Raw genomic sequence first — 20,243 nt, 5'->3', positions numbered from 1 at the left:
AAAATTTCTTATTTCCTTCCGGACATTGTACATTTATTATCAATCAGTGATCTAATTCTCAGTCTAGGAACTTTCATGGCTCTTCGAAGCGGCTTGTGCGTTGAACAATGCTGGTCAAGACAAAACATGGATCTGTTTACAAGTCGTCGTGTTGTTACCGGTGAACTCAACGGGAAGAGACGGCAACATTTTGACGTTGCAGGTGCATCATCACCATGTCTTCCACAAAACACATGGGAAGCGCCGTCCGTAAGTGGGAACTTTCTCTAACTCGCTTTACTTCACGTAACGAATGGATTTATATATAAAGTTTAACTCTCAGTAAAATGTAGTTAAACTTAGGTTTAATGTTATATACAGTATTTTGTGTCACACTCAGTGCAATACAAATGCTCAAACTCAGTCAAAGAGTAAGGTAGAGATCACTAGCCTCAGTTGTTAACAATAACAGTATTCTGTTTTCTAATTCCAGTGTAATTCTTACTAGTATAATAGTATGTATGATATTTTTCTACTGCACTGAGTGCTATGTTTTCTTCTGTACGATAATATGGGAAGTTAATTTGAATTGAATTTAAAGTTTGTTCATGGGTAATTAGCCTACAGTACACTTCATGTCGATAATGTAAATTTATGTCAAAGTTATATATTTTTTCCAAGGCCTGTTACCAAATTTCACAATTTGACAAATCAGATTTCACCAACATACAACATCATGCCTTTATACTTATAGTTATACAGTAGAAAAGGTGTTGGGGCGCTTTGATATTAACGAAAAGTAAATTATGTATATACTACTACTATGCCACTACAATGTGTTATACATGCTTCCATCTATATCTGTATCTTAAATACAGACATTTTAGACAAAAGGAAACACTATAGTAATGAGTTCTATAGTTTTACCGCATGATATCATTTTCGTCATTCTCAGAATAAACGGCACTGTAATGGACTTGATTCTCTAGACGGAGCTGGATCAGAATTAGGTATCCAAGACCGAACGGAAGAATTACCTGAGAAGATGATTATTGATGAAACCAACACCATATTGCAATTACAACAGGTAATAGTATTTTCTAAGGAGTTCTTTTAAATTCAACATTTAAGTAGTTAACTTTGTTTAACTGTCATTTATATTCAAATAATAATGTCAACTTTGCAAGAAAATCTGTATGATGAGATGCACTGAGACAAAATCACAATAAAAGAACATGAACAAAGGTAGCAAAACATGTTTGTACACACATGTACATAAAAATCTTGTGTTTTTTGAACTCATGAAGGAACCGACTGAAAGAAAAGTCTTTCTTGTCGCTGCAATAATTTTCTGATGTAGCCTTCCACGATCATTTCTTCCTACCATCCCATTCATATTATAAAATTATATATAAACTATTATGATGTATACTGCAGAGTTTGTTATTCAAATGAACCATTATAACAAAACGAAAGGCTGTTATATGAAGAAAGTTTCTCTTTACCTGCGAAACACGGTTTAAAGCTCTTCTTCACAGAGCAAGTTATCCTCATCAGTTTGATCACATTCAGTGTATGTGCAATAGATTGCCCAATGGAAAAGTATACTTATTTCATGTTTTTCCATTTTTTTATGGTAAATATGTTATTTGTGAAAAATTGGCTTTAAAAGTAATATTATTAAATGCACAGACATGTACAGAAAGCCCTGCAGAAGCAACACAAATTACTGTGAAAGCATAAAGAGTTTAATGGTCACATCAAACAGTGTGCTTACTGTCAGCTTTACAGTGTACAGTAGTGTTTGTTATAAAACTAATGGTGAGCTCTTCCAATGATCTCAAGTAACAGAATTAGTAAACTAAGATGAGAAAATGTCTGACATTCTGCACTGTCAATTGTTAATCCTAACTGTACAGATCTAGAGTTAATATTATCATCAAATCTGCATTAACTATGAAATGAGCATTCCATTCATATCCATCATCCTAAACTTGAATACTGTAGCAAAGTAGCAGTATACTACTGTATACATGACATAAAGTAAAAAATTTCACAAAATTCAAATTTCAGTGAGTTTACAATGTCGATATATCTGTCCAAGTATTAACATAGATCTACTTAGTGCTTGCTGGGATACATCTTGCAGCATCCCTCATTTGTTGTTAATATTATTATTATACAAGTAGTGATATGAACATGTGATCGACGTGACCAGCATCATGCCACTGTATGAAGATATCATGTCAAGGGTTATGTTACAGATGGATTCCACATCATTTCCTATTTTTGAACACCTAGATTTCAGTCACATGACTTACAGTTCTAAGCTAAAGTTACTTGATATTGATTAAAACTTTAGATAAGGTTTTTGCAATCTCTGAACAACTTCCTGTAATTGTTTTTGAGCATATATTATGTTGATATTTGCCAAGTAAGGGATGGAAACTTGAAAAGAGATTGTTTTCAAGTTTTACCAGGCTGCATATTGCTTAGTACCTGCTTGTTTTCACACCCTTTTCACACATGTCCCTGTCATATTACTTTGTCCTTCTTGAATTTGACCTTAACATGACCTGCAGTAATAGAGGGTGTGATAACAAAATTCTATACAATACAGGTATTTGTTCATCACTTGTCTCTTTCAACACATACAGTAACAGCAGGGATTCTCCATACTGGCAACACTCTGAACAGTGTTATATAACACCTATCTCAAAACTGTACATGTATGTGGATGTATGTATTGTTCTGAAGCTCTCACAATTTTTTTGTTTATAAAAAACATTTTCTTTGAAAAAGTTGCATCCAGGCTCCAGCAGTGGTTGTTATGGAGAGAGCTACTGTTAACAAAAGCTAAAAGTGTCTGCTGGAATTCTTCACAGGGATCAAAGTGCCAGACTGCAACTTATAGGGGAAATTGGCCCCTTAGCCTCTGCTTGTTTTCACACCCTTTTCACACATGTCCCTGTCATATTACTTTGTCCTTAACCTATGACCTTAACATGACCTGCAGTAATAGAGAGTGAGATGAAACACTTCTATACAATACAGGTATTTGTTCATCATTTGTCTATTTCAACACATAATAGCAGGGATTCTCCATACTGGCAACACTCTGAACAGTGTTATATAACACCTATCTCATAAACTGTACATGTATGTGTATGTATGTGTGTATGTATTTATGTATGCAAACTTATGATGAATAGGCCCCTTCCATCCTTAAGTTAAAGATGATTCTAAACTCCAGGCTTTCTCCTTAAAATTGTAAAGAAAGAAGGAAAGAACGCATCAGTTTGTAATTTTATCTTCTTTTCTTCTCTTCCAGAACAAAAACAACAGGATATGCCAAAGATGTTTAGCTGGAGAACCAGTGAGTACCTGGCCATTTGCTTGATTTATCATTGTATTTGTGTACAGTGCACATTTAATACTGTGCAACATATACATGGTACCTGTATACGAGGATGTAAGATAATACTGTCATACATGTATGCATTCAGTCTTTGGTTTTACTGTTCACAATGATATCTATTATGATCCAAAGCACATGTATATGAATAGCCTTTTCCAGTATCCCATCCCTAAATGCTATGCTAAATGGTCAAACTGCTATAAAAGTCCAACGTGTGCATATAGCAGGGTTCTGTTATGCACAGGAAGTTCCAGGTAGCATAGCATTTTGAAAAATACAAACTTTCAGAGCCTGCCTCTAAGAATGCTACGCAAAATTTGAACACTAAATTATTCCCAATATGTGTTGATGGAATAACTATATACTATTAAAGTTAATATTTCAATATAATATGAATTGACCTGTATTTTTAATTTAATCAGGTGATCATTAACCTCTGCTTCATGGTCATATTTGGTTTGGTGCTTTGACCCGACTGTGACCTCAAAATTATGACATGGGCCTTCAATGGCAGTCACTGTACCGTAGTAAATTTCATTGAACGCTCACTGTAATCAGCCCCTTAAAGGTCATCAATTGATGTTGCTCCCAAATACCCTAGAAAAATAAACATGGTCACTTCTTGTCAAACATTTAGAAAGTGCCACATAAGAGGGTTTTTTTCTCTCCTGTGAAACATATTTTGTGATCTGTTTGAGTATAAGAACCTGCAGGAAAGCACTGTCAGACTAAGATATTCATGTAGTGATGTTAATTACTGTAGCTTGCCAAAATTTGGGGACATTTTGTGATGATATTTGAGGGGCTGTTCTGGGTAGAATTTCATTTAGGGATTGCAATAATTCCATTCGTTATTCATTAGTTGGGCAAAAAAACTTATGGAACACAGATTAATTAGTTGTTAAATTTGACAAAAGCTTCCCTCATGCAGTGCTTTTTTCCCGTTCATTATGAAATATTATTGTTGACATGTTATTAGTTAAAATTTCATATTCCTCTGTGTCAGTCTGTAATCACTGGAACTTTGCTAGAATTTGGAATATTCGATTGATTTGTATCCATGAGATGGGACTTCACTAAGTTTCCTTGGTCTGAGAGGGCAAAGGCAAATATTCTCTTCAACCTTGAAGACCATGTCTTTTTCCCAACTTTACTCTGTTTCATATTGAAAAAACTTTCCCAATCATGATTGTGTTGGTATTGTTTTGTGGAGTGTCAAGTCAGCATTGAGTCACCACATTGGAACACTTCAAAAATTCCTATACAATTAGCTAGTACCAAAATTTCAAATACAAGTACATAAATGTTTCTTGTCATTTCCTTACAGGGCCATATAAAGCACATTGTGTCTCTTAGGTGATGGCAGAGGTAGCCCTACAGTACAGTAGCGTGGAGGAGACGAATAGAGAAACATGAATATGTATGAGAGATGGCAGCTATGCATCGGGATTGCAGAATGAAGTATCAAATCCTGATTACTCTTCCCACCTGAAGCCATGTTTACCATTTTATAAAGTGAAGGAATCAAGTTTGCTTTCTCAGTTTCAAATTGCAATACCTTTAAGTTTTTAACTGAGTTTCAATGTGTGACCTTGTAGCTTGCTTTACTCTGGTATATATAGTACTTTTTATGCTTTGTGTTACTGGTAGTTTAGTAAAGTTTCTGGTTTTGCTTTGTTGTGGAACCATCAATTGGCCAATCACAGTTGTGAATGGAACGTTGTTATCCATGGCGATGTCTGTTATTGCACATCGTCAGGCAGTTGTAAATGTTCAAATGAGTGAAGTCCAACACTACATATCTCAGGGAAAGATTTATCTGGTGTCACATAGTGAAATGCTATGCAAAAAATAGTCGGTCAAATTGCTATACAAAATTTATGCAAATTACGTAGAGCAGTTTTTCGTACTCTGAATCGTACCATCTTCAGTATTTTTATGAGGAATAAAATAAACCTGACACAAGCAATGCTACACTAAATGTAAACACTTAATTTTTCTATGATCCCTTTGCTGACATGTTGGATTGTGCAATAAAGTATTCCATGTAACTAACAGTACATCACGGTAGAACTTAGAACCTTGAACAACATACAGTGGTTCGATCAATCAAGTACTTAAAGAGCTCACCAGACTGGCCAAATTCTAGGTAAAAAATATGCCATGATCGTGTGATATGTCTGTCATCATTAGTACCCCAACTTTGTGTATCTGTTTATTTCATATACTTAAAGAGCTCACCACACTGGCCAAATTCGAGGTTAAGAATATATGCCATGTTCATGTAATGTGTCTCCTATCATTAGTACCCACAACTTTGTTAATTCTGTTTGTCAACTTTAAGTACTTAAAGTGCTCACCACACTGGCCAAATTCTAGGTTAAGAATATGCCATCTTCATGTACTGTGTCTGCCATCATTAGTACACCTATTGTTCATTTGGTCCACATTCTCGCTGAGTCTTGTTCCAGACATGATCACAAACAATCGGTGGTTTGGTTTTGTATGAATGTTGATTTTCGACCAACACTTAGTCAAATAATGTAGTATGTGTACAGTATTAATCATGTGAAGCCCACAACGACACTTGTGTACCAAAGTGCTAGATAGCAAGAGGGAAAAAATGATTTATATTTAGATTCTTTGATGTGAAAACTTCATTGATCAATTGCAGTGGGTGGATAGCTTTGTATTGCAGTGGAAAAAAGCAGTAAATAACAGTGAAATTAGCATATGAAATTTACAAATTAGATGTTGCTTTGATGCACTTAGTTTTGTTTACAACATGATGTCTCCCATGCTGTAATGTAAAATGCATTTATAGCTCAAAAATGTGGCCTTGTTTGTTGTTTCATGAGTATTACAATGAATGGTCTATACCTCACAAATATTTCTGTCTTTTTCAAATAAATATCAGGTTGTATGCTAGGCCTGAGAGTGTCTGAAAATTTTGATAGCGGACCTTACCGGGGGCTAGCAAGTATTTAGATACGTAATCTGTAGCTGAAAGCAATAGTTGTTGCTGTATGGTAGTGCTGTAAATTGAAAAGGAGAACAAATGATAGATAAGGGGAAAACTACTTTGGTTTCAGCCTCTGGTTTCACTGTAATTAGCCAGTGAACCATGCAAGGAAACTTGGAAGGCTTAATTTCACCCACAGCTGAAATGGTCACAGTCACAAAGCGGTGAGGCTAATTGCCAGCACAATGTTTGTGATAAAAGGAAATGGTCCACTCTGCTGGTGTGGAATATTACACTGCTGCAGCCTAATTTGGAATCAAATATTGATTGTATTTTATTTACCAGTATGTAACTAACTGCTTTAAGATATTTTCATATTGGGATGTAGACTTAAGCAGTAGGCCAGGCCATCTGATAACAACTTGAACTTCTTTAATTTTTCATCATTTTTTTTTTTTTTTGCTGTTTTTTCTTATTTATTTTTCTTATGCATGTTTTATCTCATGTCTTTATCATGACAAATGTCACAAGTCAAATCCAGAGGAATCAAGGTGCAGAGAAGAACTTAATGAAAGGTTGCTCTGATAAGAGACTATGCCAAAACAATACACACACAGCCAATTCAGGTTTTGTTTCCCTGCTGAAGTCAGAAGAAATCTATGCGGTGGTAATGGCGTGTGTGTTTGTGTGTATGTCACACTTGCTCCAGAAGGATAACTGGGATACATTTGATATTTGGTATGTAGGCTCCCCTTATGTAGAACTGGTTTGGGATTGTTGTTGGTATTGGTCAAAGGTCAGCATGGGTCAAAGTCTGAAAACATTGTTCACACAATACAGTATCTCAGAAAGTAGACGTTGCAGCAAGTTCGAACTTGGTGTGTAACTTGTTGTGGGTGAGTAGACAATCTGTAGTGTTTTTCATGAATGTCAAAGGTCAACAGAGGGGGAAAAGTGTGAAATCTTGTAAACATGATATCCCAAGGAAGGTCGCCTGTGAAGTTCTTATATTTGGCATGTGGATTTTCTGTATTTAGTTCAGCGAACCCCATTGTTTGTAGTGGAGGTCACAGGTCATTTGGGGTCAGCAGAGGGCAAAATGTTAACATACCAAAATTGCTATGTCTCTAGAAATATAACAAAAGAAGTTCATGTATGCATGGTATGATATCCTTGTGTATTGTATAGTTTGTAGACAATTTGATGTAGGCCAGAGTTCATTTAACGTCACCAGCTGTCAAAACTTGAACACTATGTAAATACAATATTTCCGGATAGCAAACTGCATTAGCTGATATATATGGCTATGGCTCCTCTATTACAAGAACCCTATTGTTTTTGGTGGAGGGTAAAGGACATTTAGGTTCAGCAGAGGTTACACTCTGGGAAGTTTTTAACATGACATCATGAGATAGGCAGCCTCATCAGATGTCATATTGGCATATGACTTTCCTATAATGTGTTACAAAAGCCCAGTAATTCTTTGTGAAGGTCAAAGCTCATTTGAGGTCAGCAAAGGAGTAGTGTTAGAACCTTAAAAGTACTGTAGCTGGATAAGTTTGACTTCTAATTTGCTTGAAGTTAATGGTTGTTTAAGGCTAGCAGAATGATATCCCTGAAAACCTTTCTTCTATGTTAGAGATGTGGTCAGTGATAGAGGGTGTGAAGACTCGCGCAAAAAAAAACGTCTAATGCCGTAATCTGACCTAGTTTCGAATGAGGTGTAACAGAAATGTTAGACACCACCATCGATCCGAGAAAATACACACACACACAGCTTGCTACCATCGGTAAATTAGACACTAGTGTACAGTCAGAACATACAGCTGCGGTCAATGCCCACATCACAGTGTACAAACAATGCAGCAATGGACATCTCAGGTCCAGCTAAAGATAACAAGGTATCACGTTTCATTACTGTCTGCATTTTGTAGCGACACGAACAAAACGTCACTTGCAAGCAACGGAAAGTTAATTTTTTCAGAAGGCCGCACGCGGTTTGGGGTGAGTCTTCAATGCCTATAAGCTTTGACATTATGACATTTTGTGCAAGAACAGCACATAAGTGATACAGTATAAAAGATTTCAGGTGTACCTTTGCAAGTTATCTGTTTCTTTGTCTTATAAAATGCCAACATTAAATTTGCATTTGATATAATATGCAGGGTTGTAGTATCAGTATACAAAAAGAAAGCAAAATAAATAACAGTCGTAGTTAATAATAGACTGTATCATTTATATGCTGCACAAATACAAGTTTAAGAAGCCAAACTGATCAAATAGGTTAACTATTTTCAGAAAGTTTGGTTTATACTTAAAAAATAAGTGATTCTTTGATGGACAACGCACTAACAATTAGTAAACAGATAACCATGTCCTCAGGTATTTTTATCAATTTATTTGTTTCTTTTTGTCCAATGGTTTTTCTATTTTCTTTTTTCTTTGTTTTCATTTGTAAATAAAATAGCAACTTTAGCTTTCTTTTACATTTGATTAGTTTTTAAGCCCCAAATATTGTGTGTGTTTAGTTGCCATGTTTTTACATTCCATTATAAAAGCATAAAAAACTTTGAACTATTAACTTCAAATTTTGACTTCAAATTTATTTTCTACCCCTTTTTATCACAACCATTTTTTTTTCTCTTTCTTTGTATAACAAGTAAATATTTCATAGGTAATATGGTATATAATCCATAGATTTTTTTATCTGAACTTTTGTTTAAACAAATCAACAGTATAGATAGATAAAAGTAGATGTACCCTTAATGTTTGAATAGGAGCTTTGGGAATTAATTGATTCGGTGTAGCATCGCATTGTTATGCAAAATGGGCAACTTGCTATACAAGCGCAAAAGATGCATAGCGACACTTTGTACTCAGGTACCATAGTATTACGTAAGGGACACACACCAGAGTCGTCTAAACTGCTAAACAAACATTTCCCTGGAAAATTTCATTCACAGAAAATGCTTATTTAAGATCCCCTGTTGCAGTTATTAACCTAAATGTATGAAAAGCTTCTTTGATTGTCCTGCTATTAATGAGGAATATATTTAATTTCTGGTTTGTGGTTCCATATTTAGAGATTCATCTCAATCCAGACTAGGCATAATCATAACGATGCAATTTTATTAAAAATTAAACATATCCGAAGAAGCTCTTGCATAAAATATGAAATTTCTGTCTCTTGTAGCATGTTACAGTTTGGTTTGAGATCATTTAATGTATGTGTGTGTGTGTGTGTTTTATCCTGTTATAGTACATTTCAACTACAAGCTTGCTAAGATATATGACTGTTAAAAAATTCACTTTTAATGGACAGTTAAGAGAGTTGTTATATATGTAAATTATATAATTGATGTAAATATATGTATGAAATGATATGGTGCAACTTTTCAGAGACAGAACTCCTGCATAATGTTACATTGCAAAAGAGCTTGTCACCAATAACAAGGAAATAGAGATAGGTGTTTTAATCAAATTCTTATCACTTGACCAAAACAATGCACAGGATCTTATTTCTTCCTCCATTCTTATTCAAGATATTGCTTGAATGTCAATGTGTCTAGTATGTAAGGGACAAAGTGCAAGATCTGTTTTAGAAATAGCATTTTGTCTTTTATCCGAAGATTACAGCACTGAGACAATTTTTTATAAAAGGTGCTGTCTTGGTGTGGGTAGTCCTAAAGGTCATTCAAATTTAGCCAAAGACAGAGGAATTCGATCTAACTTCAGGGGGTAATTTCCCCATCAAAAGTGTGTTTGTTTCCTTTCTCATTTAATACTTTACTGTAGATGTGGTTCAGTGATATATCTAACCTCTAGTTATAGCAATACATTTCAATAATCCAACAAAAGTATTTAGCAAATTAATTTTACAAAAAAAAAAAATTAGTAACTCTTGCTTGTTGTATATTAACAGGATGCTTCCTGCAAACAAGAGTAATGGCAAAGAAGAAGAAATTTTACCTCAGAAACATTGATCAATATGGCATGTGACAAAGATCTTGTCTCCTACAGTGTATAATAATTCTACTTTAATAGCTCATCCTTATGATGAAATAAAACTGGTGTGTTAGTGTTACGACTTTTAAGTAGCACAATGCTTTGACCAAGGGGTGGGGGGTGGGGGGGTTGGGAGGGGATTGTGCAGGTTTAAAAGTTTGTGTCTTAGCATTCTGACATTGTAAGAGTTTCTCTGAAATGGAAACATTGCACCAACTTTCATATCTTTGTTGTAAATGTGCAAGTTTTAATGTGTAAATGAACAAGTTTTGAAGTGTGTGAATCAGCATTTTCTGAAGAGATCAAATAAAATGTAAAAGAAACCTTTTAAATTTTATCCCTCTTTATGTTACATAATTTCTACTCTTAATATATTTTCACTGACTTTACAAACATTATGCATTAGTATTTGAAGAAATAAAAGACAGCCAGCAGATAGTCTTAAAATGTACAAACTCTAGACTCACATTAGAAACATAATCATCCCCTCCCCCCTCCCCTCTATTCTCTAACCCCCACCTGCACCCCGCACAACATACACTTCTGTGTGATAAACACATACTTCAAGTCATGTATACGGAATGAACAACTAGCAGTGACACCTGAAACTGAACTGTAACAAGTGTCATTCAATTCTGGTCACCTGTATTGTATTGCCCCAAATATTCTTGAAGAGAGATAAATATGCACCTGTGGTTCAAACTTATAATTCCTGCTTGCTGCAGATCATCTAATCACACATTGATGCATTTTTTTTTGTACCTCAATATTCCTCAAGATACTGGTATAATTTGGAGAAATACGTAAACCAGATCTTGTACACAATGTACAGAATACTTTAAACAAAATGTGGAAATCGAATTTCAAAAATTTAACTAAAGTAATCATTTTTACATGCATACAATGAACCTGAGTAAATATCATAACAAGTTTTCTTATTTTTTATTTTATTCAAAGTATGCACTAGCTTGTGTCATTATCTACAGGCTGAGACGTTATTATCAAACTAACAAAGTGTTTAATCTTGTTATTTCAGTATAGTAAATGTCTCAGATAATAATCATTACTGCTCATTAACCTGTCTGTATTCTGTGTGTGTTTTTGTCCCTTCTGTTACTGTTACTTGTCATTTAACCTCTGAAGAATATCCTGCTAGGATCGAAACGTCAGAACTCACTTTTACACGTTCTATTACACTGGCTCTCTAGTGGATAAGCAGTTTGCTAACAATTTCATTTTATTTAGATAATAATCTTGTATACATTATTTCTGTCAAACCAGTTGTGCAACAAAATACCACCTATACATAGCAGGTATCAAACCTGTGGGGAAGGGGGTGACCCCCTCCTCGTTCAATCTCTGCGATCATCTGTGGGAGGTTCTTGTGTACATCTTTGGTTTTGAAATGTCATGAAATTAAAGTATAACAGACAGGAAGGTAGATTTTGAAATACTTCTAAATTATCTGTTGTCAATAAAATGTTATATTTTGACATTTAAGGAACTTCTTCTTAAATCTGGGACATTTTCGGGGACACTTGTTAATCAGGAACGAAATATTGGAATTGGGGACTGTCCTGGAAAATCAGGGATGTCTGGTCACCTTACTTTGAGGCTGACTGTTAGATGCTTGTTGGAAACTTGATTATTAGTGACCATTATTTGACTATCTAGCATATTTTGGGGCCTTTTAATGACCACCACTTTTAAGTACTTTCTTCAAATGACTAGCAGTATTGCTGAGAGAGGTTTTGGAGACCATTCCATTTGGTAAACTGGACTGCAATCATTCAACAGGCTCTGATTCATGTCTGGCCAGTGCCTGTGGGACAAATTCACCAGCTGCTCCGTGGAAATGATACCTATAAAGATATGAAAAGAGTTGAACAATTACTCCCCTGGTGTTTGGTCATGCAAAGCCTCATTATATGGGAACATAAAACACTTTCTGTTGCATTATAGAATAGTGTCAAGATGAATAGATCTATGTTAATATCACTGTACAAAACACTGGTACTACCGGTCCTACTATATGGATGCGAGACCTGGAAAATGAATAAGGGGAATGAAGAGAAAAGCGATATATTTCATAACAAATGCCTCAGGAGAGTGCTAGGGATAAGATGGCAAGAACAGGTCAGCACAAAGGAACTGATAAAGAGAGCAAAAATGGGACTACTAAGCATCAAAATTAAGAAAAGAAGATGGAAATTCATTGGGCATATATTGCACCAAAACCCAAACAACAACAGCAACATCAGTATGACTTGGGCACCAGAGGGCAGGAGAAAGAGAGGGCGACCAAAAACAACATGGCGCAGGACAGTGGACAAAGAGAGAGAGAGGGCTGGTTGGCAATCTCGGTATGAGGCCAGAAACGAAGCTGCCAACCGAGATGAATGGAGACGCTCTGTGGAGGCCTTATTTGCCTCTAGGCAAGAAGAAGACAGATGAGAGATGTTAATATCAGACAAACATGAGAAGACTACTTACTTCAGGGAGGAGGTAGCTTGGGTTTCCTCCATGTTGAATTCTGCTACTGTTACTCCCCTGGAAGCCAGCATTGGGGCAAACATGGCTGCTGGATACACAACTGATGATGTACCCACCTACACCAAAGAAGTAGACAAAAAAGGAAACTGACAGATTTCCTCCTTATAGCTAATTAATTTCAACTTCATTGTTTAATCAATATCATCATTCCCTTCAGACTCGTTTGTGCAGAGAAAACATTTATTTCCAAATTTAAATAACAGGTATAGACAAGCCAAAATTAACATTTTGTAGTACAATTTCTGACTGAACAAACACAAAAGAGTTTATGGGGGCCAAGTGACAGATGACATGCAAATTATGGAAAAGTATTTTCCCTTTTGTGACAAGTCTTGGATGGTCTAAAACTATGGCCTGCAATCTTTTTTTCGTCAGTGACTCAGAAAGCAAACTTTGTATGTCATGGTCCACAGACCAGACAAAATTAAGAGGAACGGAATAATTGTTCATAGTTTTTGACTTATACAGATGTGTTGCATTTATTATAACGAGTATGTGACAATGATTTCTTATATATCATGAAACTGCACAGAATTGTTCAGACTTTTTATGATTTCCTGCAAAATTCTCTGAAGACAGTTTTGTGGTCCCCATATCTAGATGATCTTGGCTAAATAAGTAACACACAATTCAGACAAAGAACTCTTTCATTCCTTTTTTTTTTTGGGGGGGGTCTACAACTTAGTCAATGAACTCACCACAAGGCATAAGTCACATGACTCTAGTTCTTCATCGGTCTTCCTTAGCACCTCATCATTTAACGACTCTCCAAACCAAACTACATGAGGTCGAACTAAGGAATCACATCCATCCTCCTGGCATCTGATGAATACATAAGGAGTAAGTTCTACCATCAAGGCCTGAACAACACATTTTGATATTTGGCACAAGTTTGTAGTTACAGGAATAGACTAAAAGGAGTCTTTAAGGAGAAGAAAAGCTTAAAAGTTAAAATCGCTACAAGGAAATTAAAGAGATAAGATAAGATGAGAGTTTTATACCTTGGAAGGTCCTTCTCGGGTATAGGGGTGGAATTTGCATTTGGTTCAGGCATTCTACAAACAAAAATATGAAAAGATAATGAAATTTTGTAGAACACCATTTGGAGAGCTTTATATTACTTGCTATAATTCTTGAAACAGAAATGGATCAAGTTACTAGATGAAAGTTCTGATGTATATAAGATATCGAAGCAGAAAAATCAGGACTGAAACTGGAGCATTTTTTGCCGCAAATACTGGGTAATGTGATTATAGTGTCATTTAACTAAACATAACTCTATTTGATTACTCTGATATTTAGCTCTTCAAGCCAGTTTAAGTAACCCGGGATACATTCCCCAGACATTAAGGCATCCTTTAGGAGGTTGCTTAAGTTCTCAGTCTGTAGCACTTCATTATAAAGAACAGGTTAAGAAATTATTCATCCTTAAATTAACCATCTCAAAACAATAAAAATGTAAAGGCTAGGTACCCATTCTTCGCTGGTATATATGTTGGCGGAGATAACTAGGAAAAACCTCACCTTGACTTGTGATGGGTTTTTTATAACCAACTAGCTCATTACTAGTAATATATATTTTAGACTTTGCTTTAATTCCACATTGATAACTCTGTAAATATCTGTCTCCATTGAGGCTCAAGATGGTCATGCAGTGCTCACAAACCCTTTCTGAGATAACAATTTACTTTTCTGAGAAGAAGACTTGACCTAGAAGTTTAGAGTTGCCAGGCGAGTCACGGAAAATCAAAACCTTTGACTATCAATCATATTTTATATGTTTGGCTCTCTAGATGCTGGCCTGTACAAAATGTGTAAATGTCTGGAAAGTTCCTGCAAGGACACTATCGTGATGAATTCAACTCCTCAGTCTAGTTCTCATCATTAGAACCAAGTGCTGTAAAAACCACTGCTTCTATGAAGTTATTTTAGTCATTTCATGATTCATCTTGAACAGTTTTATTTAGACAGTTACAAAGAAATTAAAAAATACAGCTTAAACTGTTGATAGTGTTGACAAGTCATTCACTTCTTGCAGGTGCAGTGTGTATATCATCATTACTGTATGAGGGACAAAGAGGACCACCCCTCCTCGAGGAGGGGTGGAGGGGAAGGGAGTGGGGAAGGGAGTGGGGGAGGGGGTAGGAAGTGGGGGAGTTAGGGGGTATATCACACTCCCTGTGAGAGCCCTTAAAGTAAAGGTCCATGAAGATGGTCAAAATCCATGGCAGAAGCTTGCAACACTTGTCACACCAGCCCATCCCAATTTCTGTTAAAACTCCCTAATTAAACCTGCCAGCCTGGAATATCCTTGGTTTATTACTGCAATGGTTATGTAATTACTTACCCTCTTCCTTGCAAAGCTGGCACAAGAGGGTTATTTCTGGCTTCTCTGACAGTACCACATTTGACACATCTTGTCTTGAATAGAGTACCTAAGTGTACAAATTTAATAGATACAGTACCTCTGTTTAACAAACGCTACAAATCCTACATTAAAAAGAGCTACCATGGACTTTCCTTTTTACCTTGTCCAAATGAAATGAAGAAAAGGAACGAAAAAAACTGCTGTTCAATGATAATCATTGTGTATATAAAATTTTCTTGAAAATGACATTTTTCGGTTAATAACATTTTTCTTTTGGGTTTCTTCCAGAGGTACAGTACCTTATTTTGTCATCTGTTAAGTCATATCATGGAGGGTTTTGTCAACTGCTAAACATATTAGTCCAATACAAGCAATAACCCAGTGAGATGTGTTACTTAATACTGTACATACTAGGTGTACATATGATAATACTAAAAACTTCAATCATTAACAATCTTACTACAAATCACTAGGACAATTCTGCATTCCTTGTCCACAGCCACTAGGATTCACTTCTATTGCCAAATTTGCTTGAAAATTAAAACACTTTCCTTTAGTTTAAGTATCACAAGCTCTTCATGTAGAAGACAGTTATAGTTTGAAAAATTAAAGCTGCCCATAACAAACCTTGTAAATAACTTTTGAACTTCAACATGGACCATCCTTATATATGAACTTATTCTGTCCATGCATAGAGCACAGGATCGCAGGATGATACAGGACATGGATATAGTCTACACTCCATAAGGCACGTTGTGCAGACATGATATATATTGTAAAGATTGTTTACCATAAATTCTGAAATAAGTCAAGTTAACTTTAGCTTAGAAATTGAGAATTCCATCATAATAATATTCTTACAAAAGTTGGTCCCAGTTAGTTTAAGTCCTATCTACAGGTAGATCAGATTGCAAAATTAGATTCAGATTACTATAGGCATACTTCCCAACACACTGTATAATAGCATTCAATATACAGACACTGTAACAAGCAGTTTACTCATATCGTACATACACACCATGCAATTCAAGAAGGTTTTCTGTCCCAGCACTTCTGTGTAGCTCATCGATATTCTGTGTAATCACTGTTACTTTCCTGTCTTGCTTTGACAACCTCTTCTCACACGCAGCAATAGCCTAGAACAATTCAATCAATTAATAAGAAAAAACAAAAAACACAGCAAAATTTAGTAAAGTTTAACAAATTCCATTCAAAACACATTTGCATGGATTGACAGTCAGCTGTGCATGAAATTCTTAACATGTCACCCAATGAATTGTACAATCAATTTTACTACATTTTTGGTTAAAGGTGCAGTTAATGTGATTTTAGGATGTTCATTTTATTACATCTTAACATGTATAAATATTATTGCCTTGTAAATGTGTAATTTTGAGGCCAAAAGCTTCCACATTTATCTTCAAAACAATCTATACTTTATCAAGTGTAGGTCATTTGGGGCACATTTATACAAAATGTCTCAAAACATTCCATCTAAATTATACCAGGACTTTAATGAGAAAATAAAATGGGTTTAACTTTGTTGAGTTCTATTAAAAAAAACACAATTGGAAGTAGCATTTGAGTTGAATAAATTATTTACTTGACTGGAGGATATTTCCAATTTAGATGGAAATATTTAAAAGAAACTAAGAAATAGAATCCAAACACACCCATTACATAAACACCTTTAGTGTGTGCAACTACTGCCCAACAGTATGTATCACTTCACAAATATTCAAGAATGACAAACCAAATGTGGTGACATCTGTTTATACTTATATCTCAGAAAAAATTTCCTATGATAAAAGAATTATTTTATTTCGTCCTAATTTATTTATTACATGTTTTTAAAAGCTAGAATTGTGCATTATATACATTTTAATTTAACAAATTAACTTTGGAAACAGCAGGGAGTATCAGGCAACTCGTTGCTATCAGTATAGTGCTAACATTTTGAAAAAATTACAGAGATGATAATTGAAAAAAAAATGAAATCTTACATAATGAGCTTTATTTGGTTCCTTTGTCATCATCACTTCTCGTCTGTAGTGATAAAGCTCCCACACTAATGAGGGATTTCTAGCAAATGCTTCTGGAGTAGCAATGTCCTGAAAAAAATACAATAATTTAATGTAGTTAATGTATGTACCTTTAATCTACTATATGTAATTTTCAAATTTAATTGTCATATTTATTATTCCATTTCATTGTCACAATTTTTTTTAATCACTAGTTTATCAAAGCAACATTAAAGTAGAATTTGATTCCCAGAATCAAGTGATATGATATTGTTCTGTATTAACACTGAATTAGTACTTCACATCATGTACAGGTCTATGCTTAGTCCAGTTCAAGATGATGAAGCATTACGTTCCATTCCTTGAGTATTCTTGTAGCTGCTCTTATAAAGGAAAATATCCCACTAAGAAACAATGGGGGACGTTACCTGGACTCGGTAAGTTCTCCAATACCCTCCAGGCCCTCTAAATGTTGGTACCCCACTCTCAGCACTGATTCCTGCACCTGTTAACACAACTATACGTCTAGCTTTAGCAAACTCTTCTCTGAATGCTGCCAAGTCTGAATTCCATCGAGGTTCATCCATGTTTAATATTTTTTTTATCCCACAATGAAAATGCCCCTTTTGCAATAGAGATGAGTTGATTGCACGAATGAGATTCCGGGACATAAGAGCTGCCATAAATATTCAGCAGGGATAATGTCTGTTGGAAAGATTTACAAATCATCATTCAAATCGGTATTAATGATGCAATCTCAAATGTCACACATACCTTTGCATTAGAAAATCCAGCAGCAATGACAACCTTTTCAAAAATTTATTAAGAAAAATTAACCAGTTGTACATGTGAGATTTTTGTTTCCATTACATGCCTGATGAACGACAGTGCAGAAGTGCCTGACTGTCTGGCAACCCTAACTTAGACCCCTACCCCAGACCTACCCCAGACCCCTACCCCAGACCCCTAACCCAGACCCCTCCTCCAGACCCCTACCCGACATGTTCTCTTTTCATTCTGCAGATGGTTTAGTGGCCTATCTACCGTTATTCTTGGCGAATGTGCACGCTTTTGGGGAAATTGAGTTAAATACTGTTCTTACATATTTCAAGGGTGAAGAATCAATTGGGTCGAGTTAGACGTTTTAAGACGGTATAGTTTTGAGTTATTTCCAACTGATTTTGACGAATGTCCACCTAAGTCCACTCTTGTTTTCACATACTGACGAATATTACCTCCATCATATATAACCACTCAGTAAACAAAATTTGTCTAAGGTCCATGCATTTTTGCATATCGACGTAGATTACCCTTTGGAAAATGCCAAACATAACAACGATGTCATACTTATTTCAGCATGTAAACAGCCCAATAAACAAATACCAGTATTATGGCACATATAAAAATCAAAACACCAGCTCATTTCCAATTTAGACTTCCTCCAATCTTCAGTTTCATATACATTAAGAAACATTCTCCCTAAAGAAATACGGTTTCTGTTAGCTGTTGGCAGCGTTGCTCATCACAAGCATCACTCTAGCCTAATATATAACTACCTTTATCTGGCTTACTAGTTATACCTAGTTACATAGTTAAGGTCACATGTATATGCTGACGATACTGCATGTATCATGCAAAACTTCTAAGAGTTCTTTTGAAACTGACCAATTAAATTTTCAGTGTCTGTAAATGACATAGTTCCCCCTTGTGTTTATATCTTTTTATGTATAAACTTTTGTACAGTATACTGTGTGAATTTATTTTATATGATATCCTATCATCTTAACATTTTGCCATAATAAAGATGTGATGCCGTACGTGCAACACAAATGAAGAGTCAAAACCTATGGCTTGTTCTGCTCCAATTTATTGGGTTATAGGGCCATTACTGGGTATGTGAGCCAGCAAATATGTAAAAGAACATAAAAGAGGACGTAAAAGAGGACAGTGGTACAACCCACCGGACGGATTCGTTAGTCCTGAGAACTTCTCAGCTCTCACATCTCGAAGTCGATTGTTACTTCAAAAATGAATAAAACAGTTACTGTTGAAAAGTTCAAGATACAAGTTATTCTTACAGTGGTTAGCAACGTGATGTGTGCAGAAGCAACGCCATTGATAGCTTAAACTGAAGGAGTGCTCCACATCAATACAATAGGGACCACTGTATAAGTGAGTGATATTACAGATTTAAACAATAGAGTCCCCTGTGCATAGCATGTAGATACAGGCAAATTGTTGTCACAGGTCAGAAATGTTGATACAGGGTGAGTTCATGGATATGGATTAACATAACATAACATAACAATTAATATTTATATTACGCCACCTTCCCTCACAAAGATCCTTATTTAATTACGACATACTTAAGTCAAAATGTTAAAATCGTTAGAGCGCATTTTCTCAAAACTCACTTTTTGCACATTTGTCACTGTGCCAGAACGGGGACAATTTTTGCAAGGCTAAGTCACACTCACACCTTACTTATAAATGCTATACAACTTATAATATGGCTGATTGGTGGCGGTACCATGATAAAATACTGTACATAAGTTATCCAAAAGGCCTGTAATACCTTAGGGTCTAACTAATTTGGCATAAAGACGCTGTAAATGTTACCTTGTATCCTAACGTTAGGCTTAGCAGCCGTATACTATATTGGGTTAGGCCCTGTTACGCTAGGCTAGTGTAAATAGGCGGCCTAGGAAAGTAATAGTATTTTGTACTGTAGTACGTAAGTTTGTGGTTTACACAAATTGTGGAATGAATTGCTTCACCATACCCAAAAGTCGCCAGGATCATTCCAGAGTTACGTCGCACTTCCTACTATATTACTCCCAAAGTACTGTAGTACAAAACTTACAACATCACATAAAGTACTTGCGCCTTCGGTCGGCTGTTTATTTATAATGGAAGGCTACCCGGGAAATTCCCTAA

At 35.5% G+C, this 20,243-nt stretch overlaps 2 protein-coding genes across 4 annotated transcripts; one reads left to right on the top strand and one right to left on the bottom strand.

Annotated features, from left to right (window-relative positions):
• Positions 1-75: 75 nt before the first annotated feature.
• Positions 76-8,575, top strand: LOC139968065 (uncharacterized). Its single transcript, XM_071972403.1, has 4 exons — positions 76-249; positions 935-1,066; positions 3,311-3,355; positions 4,725-8,575. The coding sequence occupies exons 1-4, from the start codon at positions 76-78 to the stop codon at positions 4,755-4,757; spliced, it is 384 nt and encodes a 127-aa protein (XP_071828504.1). The 3' UTR covers positions 4,758-8,575.
• Positions 8,576-10,250: 1,675 nt separating this feature from the next.
• On the bottom strand, positions 10,251-20,234 carry LOC139968063 (NAD-dependent protein deacylase sirtuin-5A, mitochondrial-like). Of its 3 annotated transcripts, none has more exons than XM_071972397.1 (9): positions 20,089-20,234; positions 17,735-18,011; positions 17,289-17,396; positions 16,304-16,421; positions 15,265-15,352; positions 13,919-13,972; positions 13,616-13,739; positions 12,858-12,973; positions 10,251-12,226 (listed from the first exon to the last, which is right to left on the bottom strand). In XM_071972397.1, exons 2-9 carry the CDS (start codon positions 17,987-17,989, stop codon positions 12,151-12,153), a joined length of 939 nt encoding a protein of 312 aa, XP_071828498.1. In that variant the 5' UTR covers positions 17,990-18,011; positions 20,089-20,234; the 3' UTR covers positions 10,251-12,150. The 3 variants fall into 3 exon arrangements, with proteins under 3 accessions (XP_071828498.1, XP_071828499.1, XP_071828502.1); XM_071972398.1 differs by having other exon boundaries at positions 20,084-20,200; XM_071972401.1 differs by lacking the exon at positions 17,735-18,011 and having other exon boundaries at positions 20,089-20,200.
• Positions 20,235-20,243: the final 9 nt, after the last annotated feature.

This window comes from Apostichopus japonicus, chromosome 5, assembly GCF_037975245.1.
Source record: "Apostichopus japonicus isolate 1M-3 chromosome 5, ASM3797524v1, whole genome shotgun sequence".
Taxonomy (NCBI): domain Eukaryota; kingdom Metazoa; phylum Echinodermata; class Holothuroidea; order Aspidochirotida; family Stichopodidae; genus Apostichopus; species Apostichopus japonicus.
This window is presented reverse-complemented; position numbering and strand designations above follow the sequence as displayed.

Coding starts and splice junctions, on each gene's coding strand:
- LOC139968065 (XM_071972403.1), top strand. CDS start 76: ATGGCTCTTCGAAGCGGCTTGTGCGTTGAACAATGCTGGTCAAGACAA. Junction 250..934: donor ACACATGGGAAGCGCCGTCC/GTAAGTGGGAAC, acceptor CGTCATTCTCAG/AATAAACGGCACTGTAATGG. Junction 3,356..4,724: donor GATGTTTAGCTGGAGAACCA/GTGAGTACCTGG, acceptor ATTTCCTTACAG/GGCCATATAAAGCACATTGT.
- LOC139968063 (XM_071972397.1), bottom strand. CDS start 17,989: ATGGCAGCTCTTATGTCCCGGAATCTCATTCGTGCAATCAACTCATCT. Junction 17,397..17,734: donor GGAGAACTTACCGAGTCCAG/GTAACGTCCCCC, acceptor TATTTTTTTCAG/GACATTGCTACTCCAGAAGC. Junction 15,353..16,303: donor AAACCTTCTTGAATTGCATG/GTGTGTATGTAC, acceptor TTGTACACTTAG/GTACTCTATTCAAGACAAGA.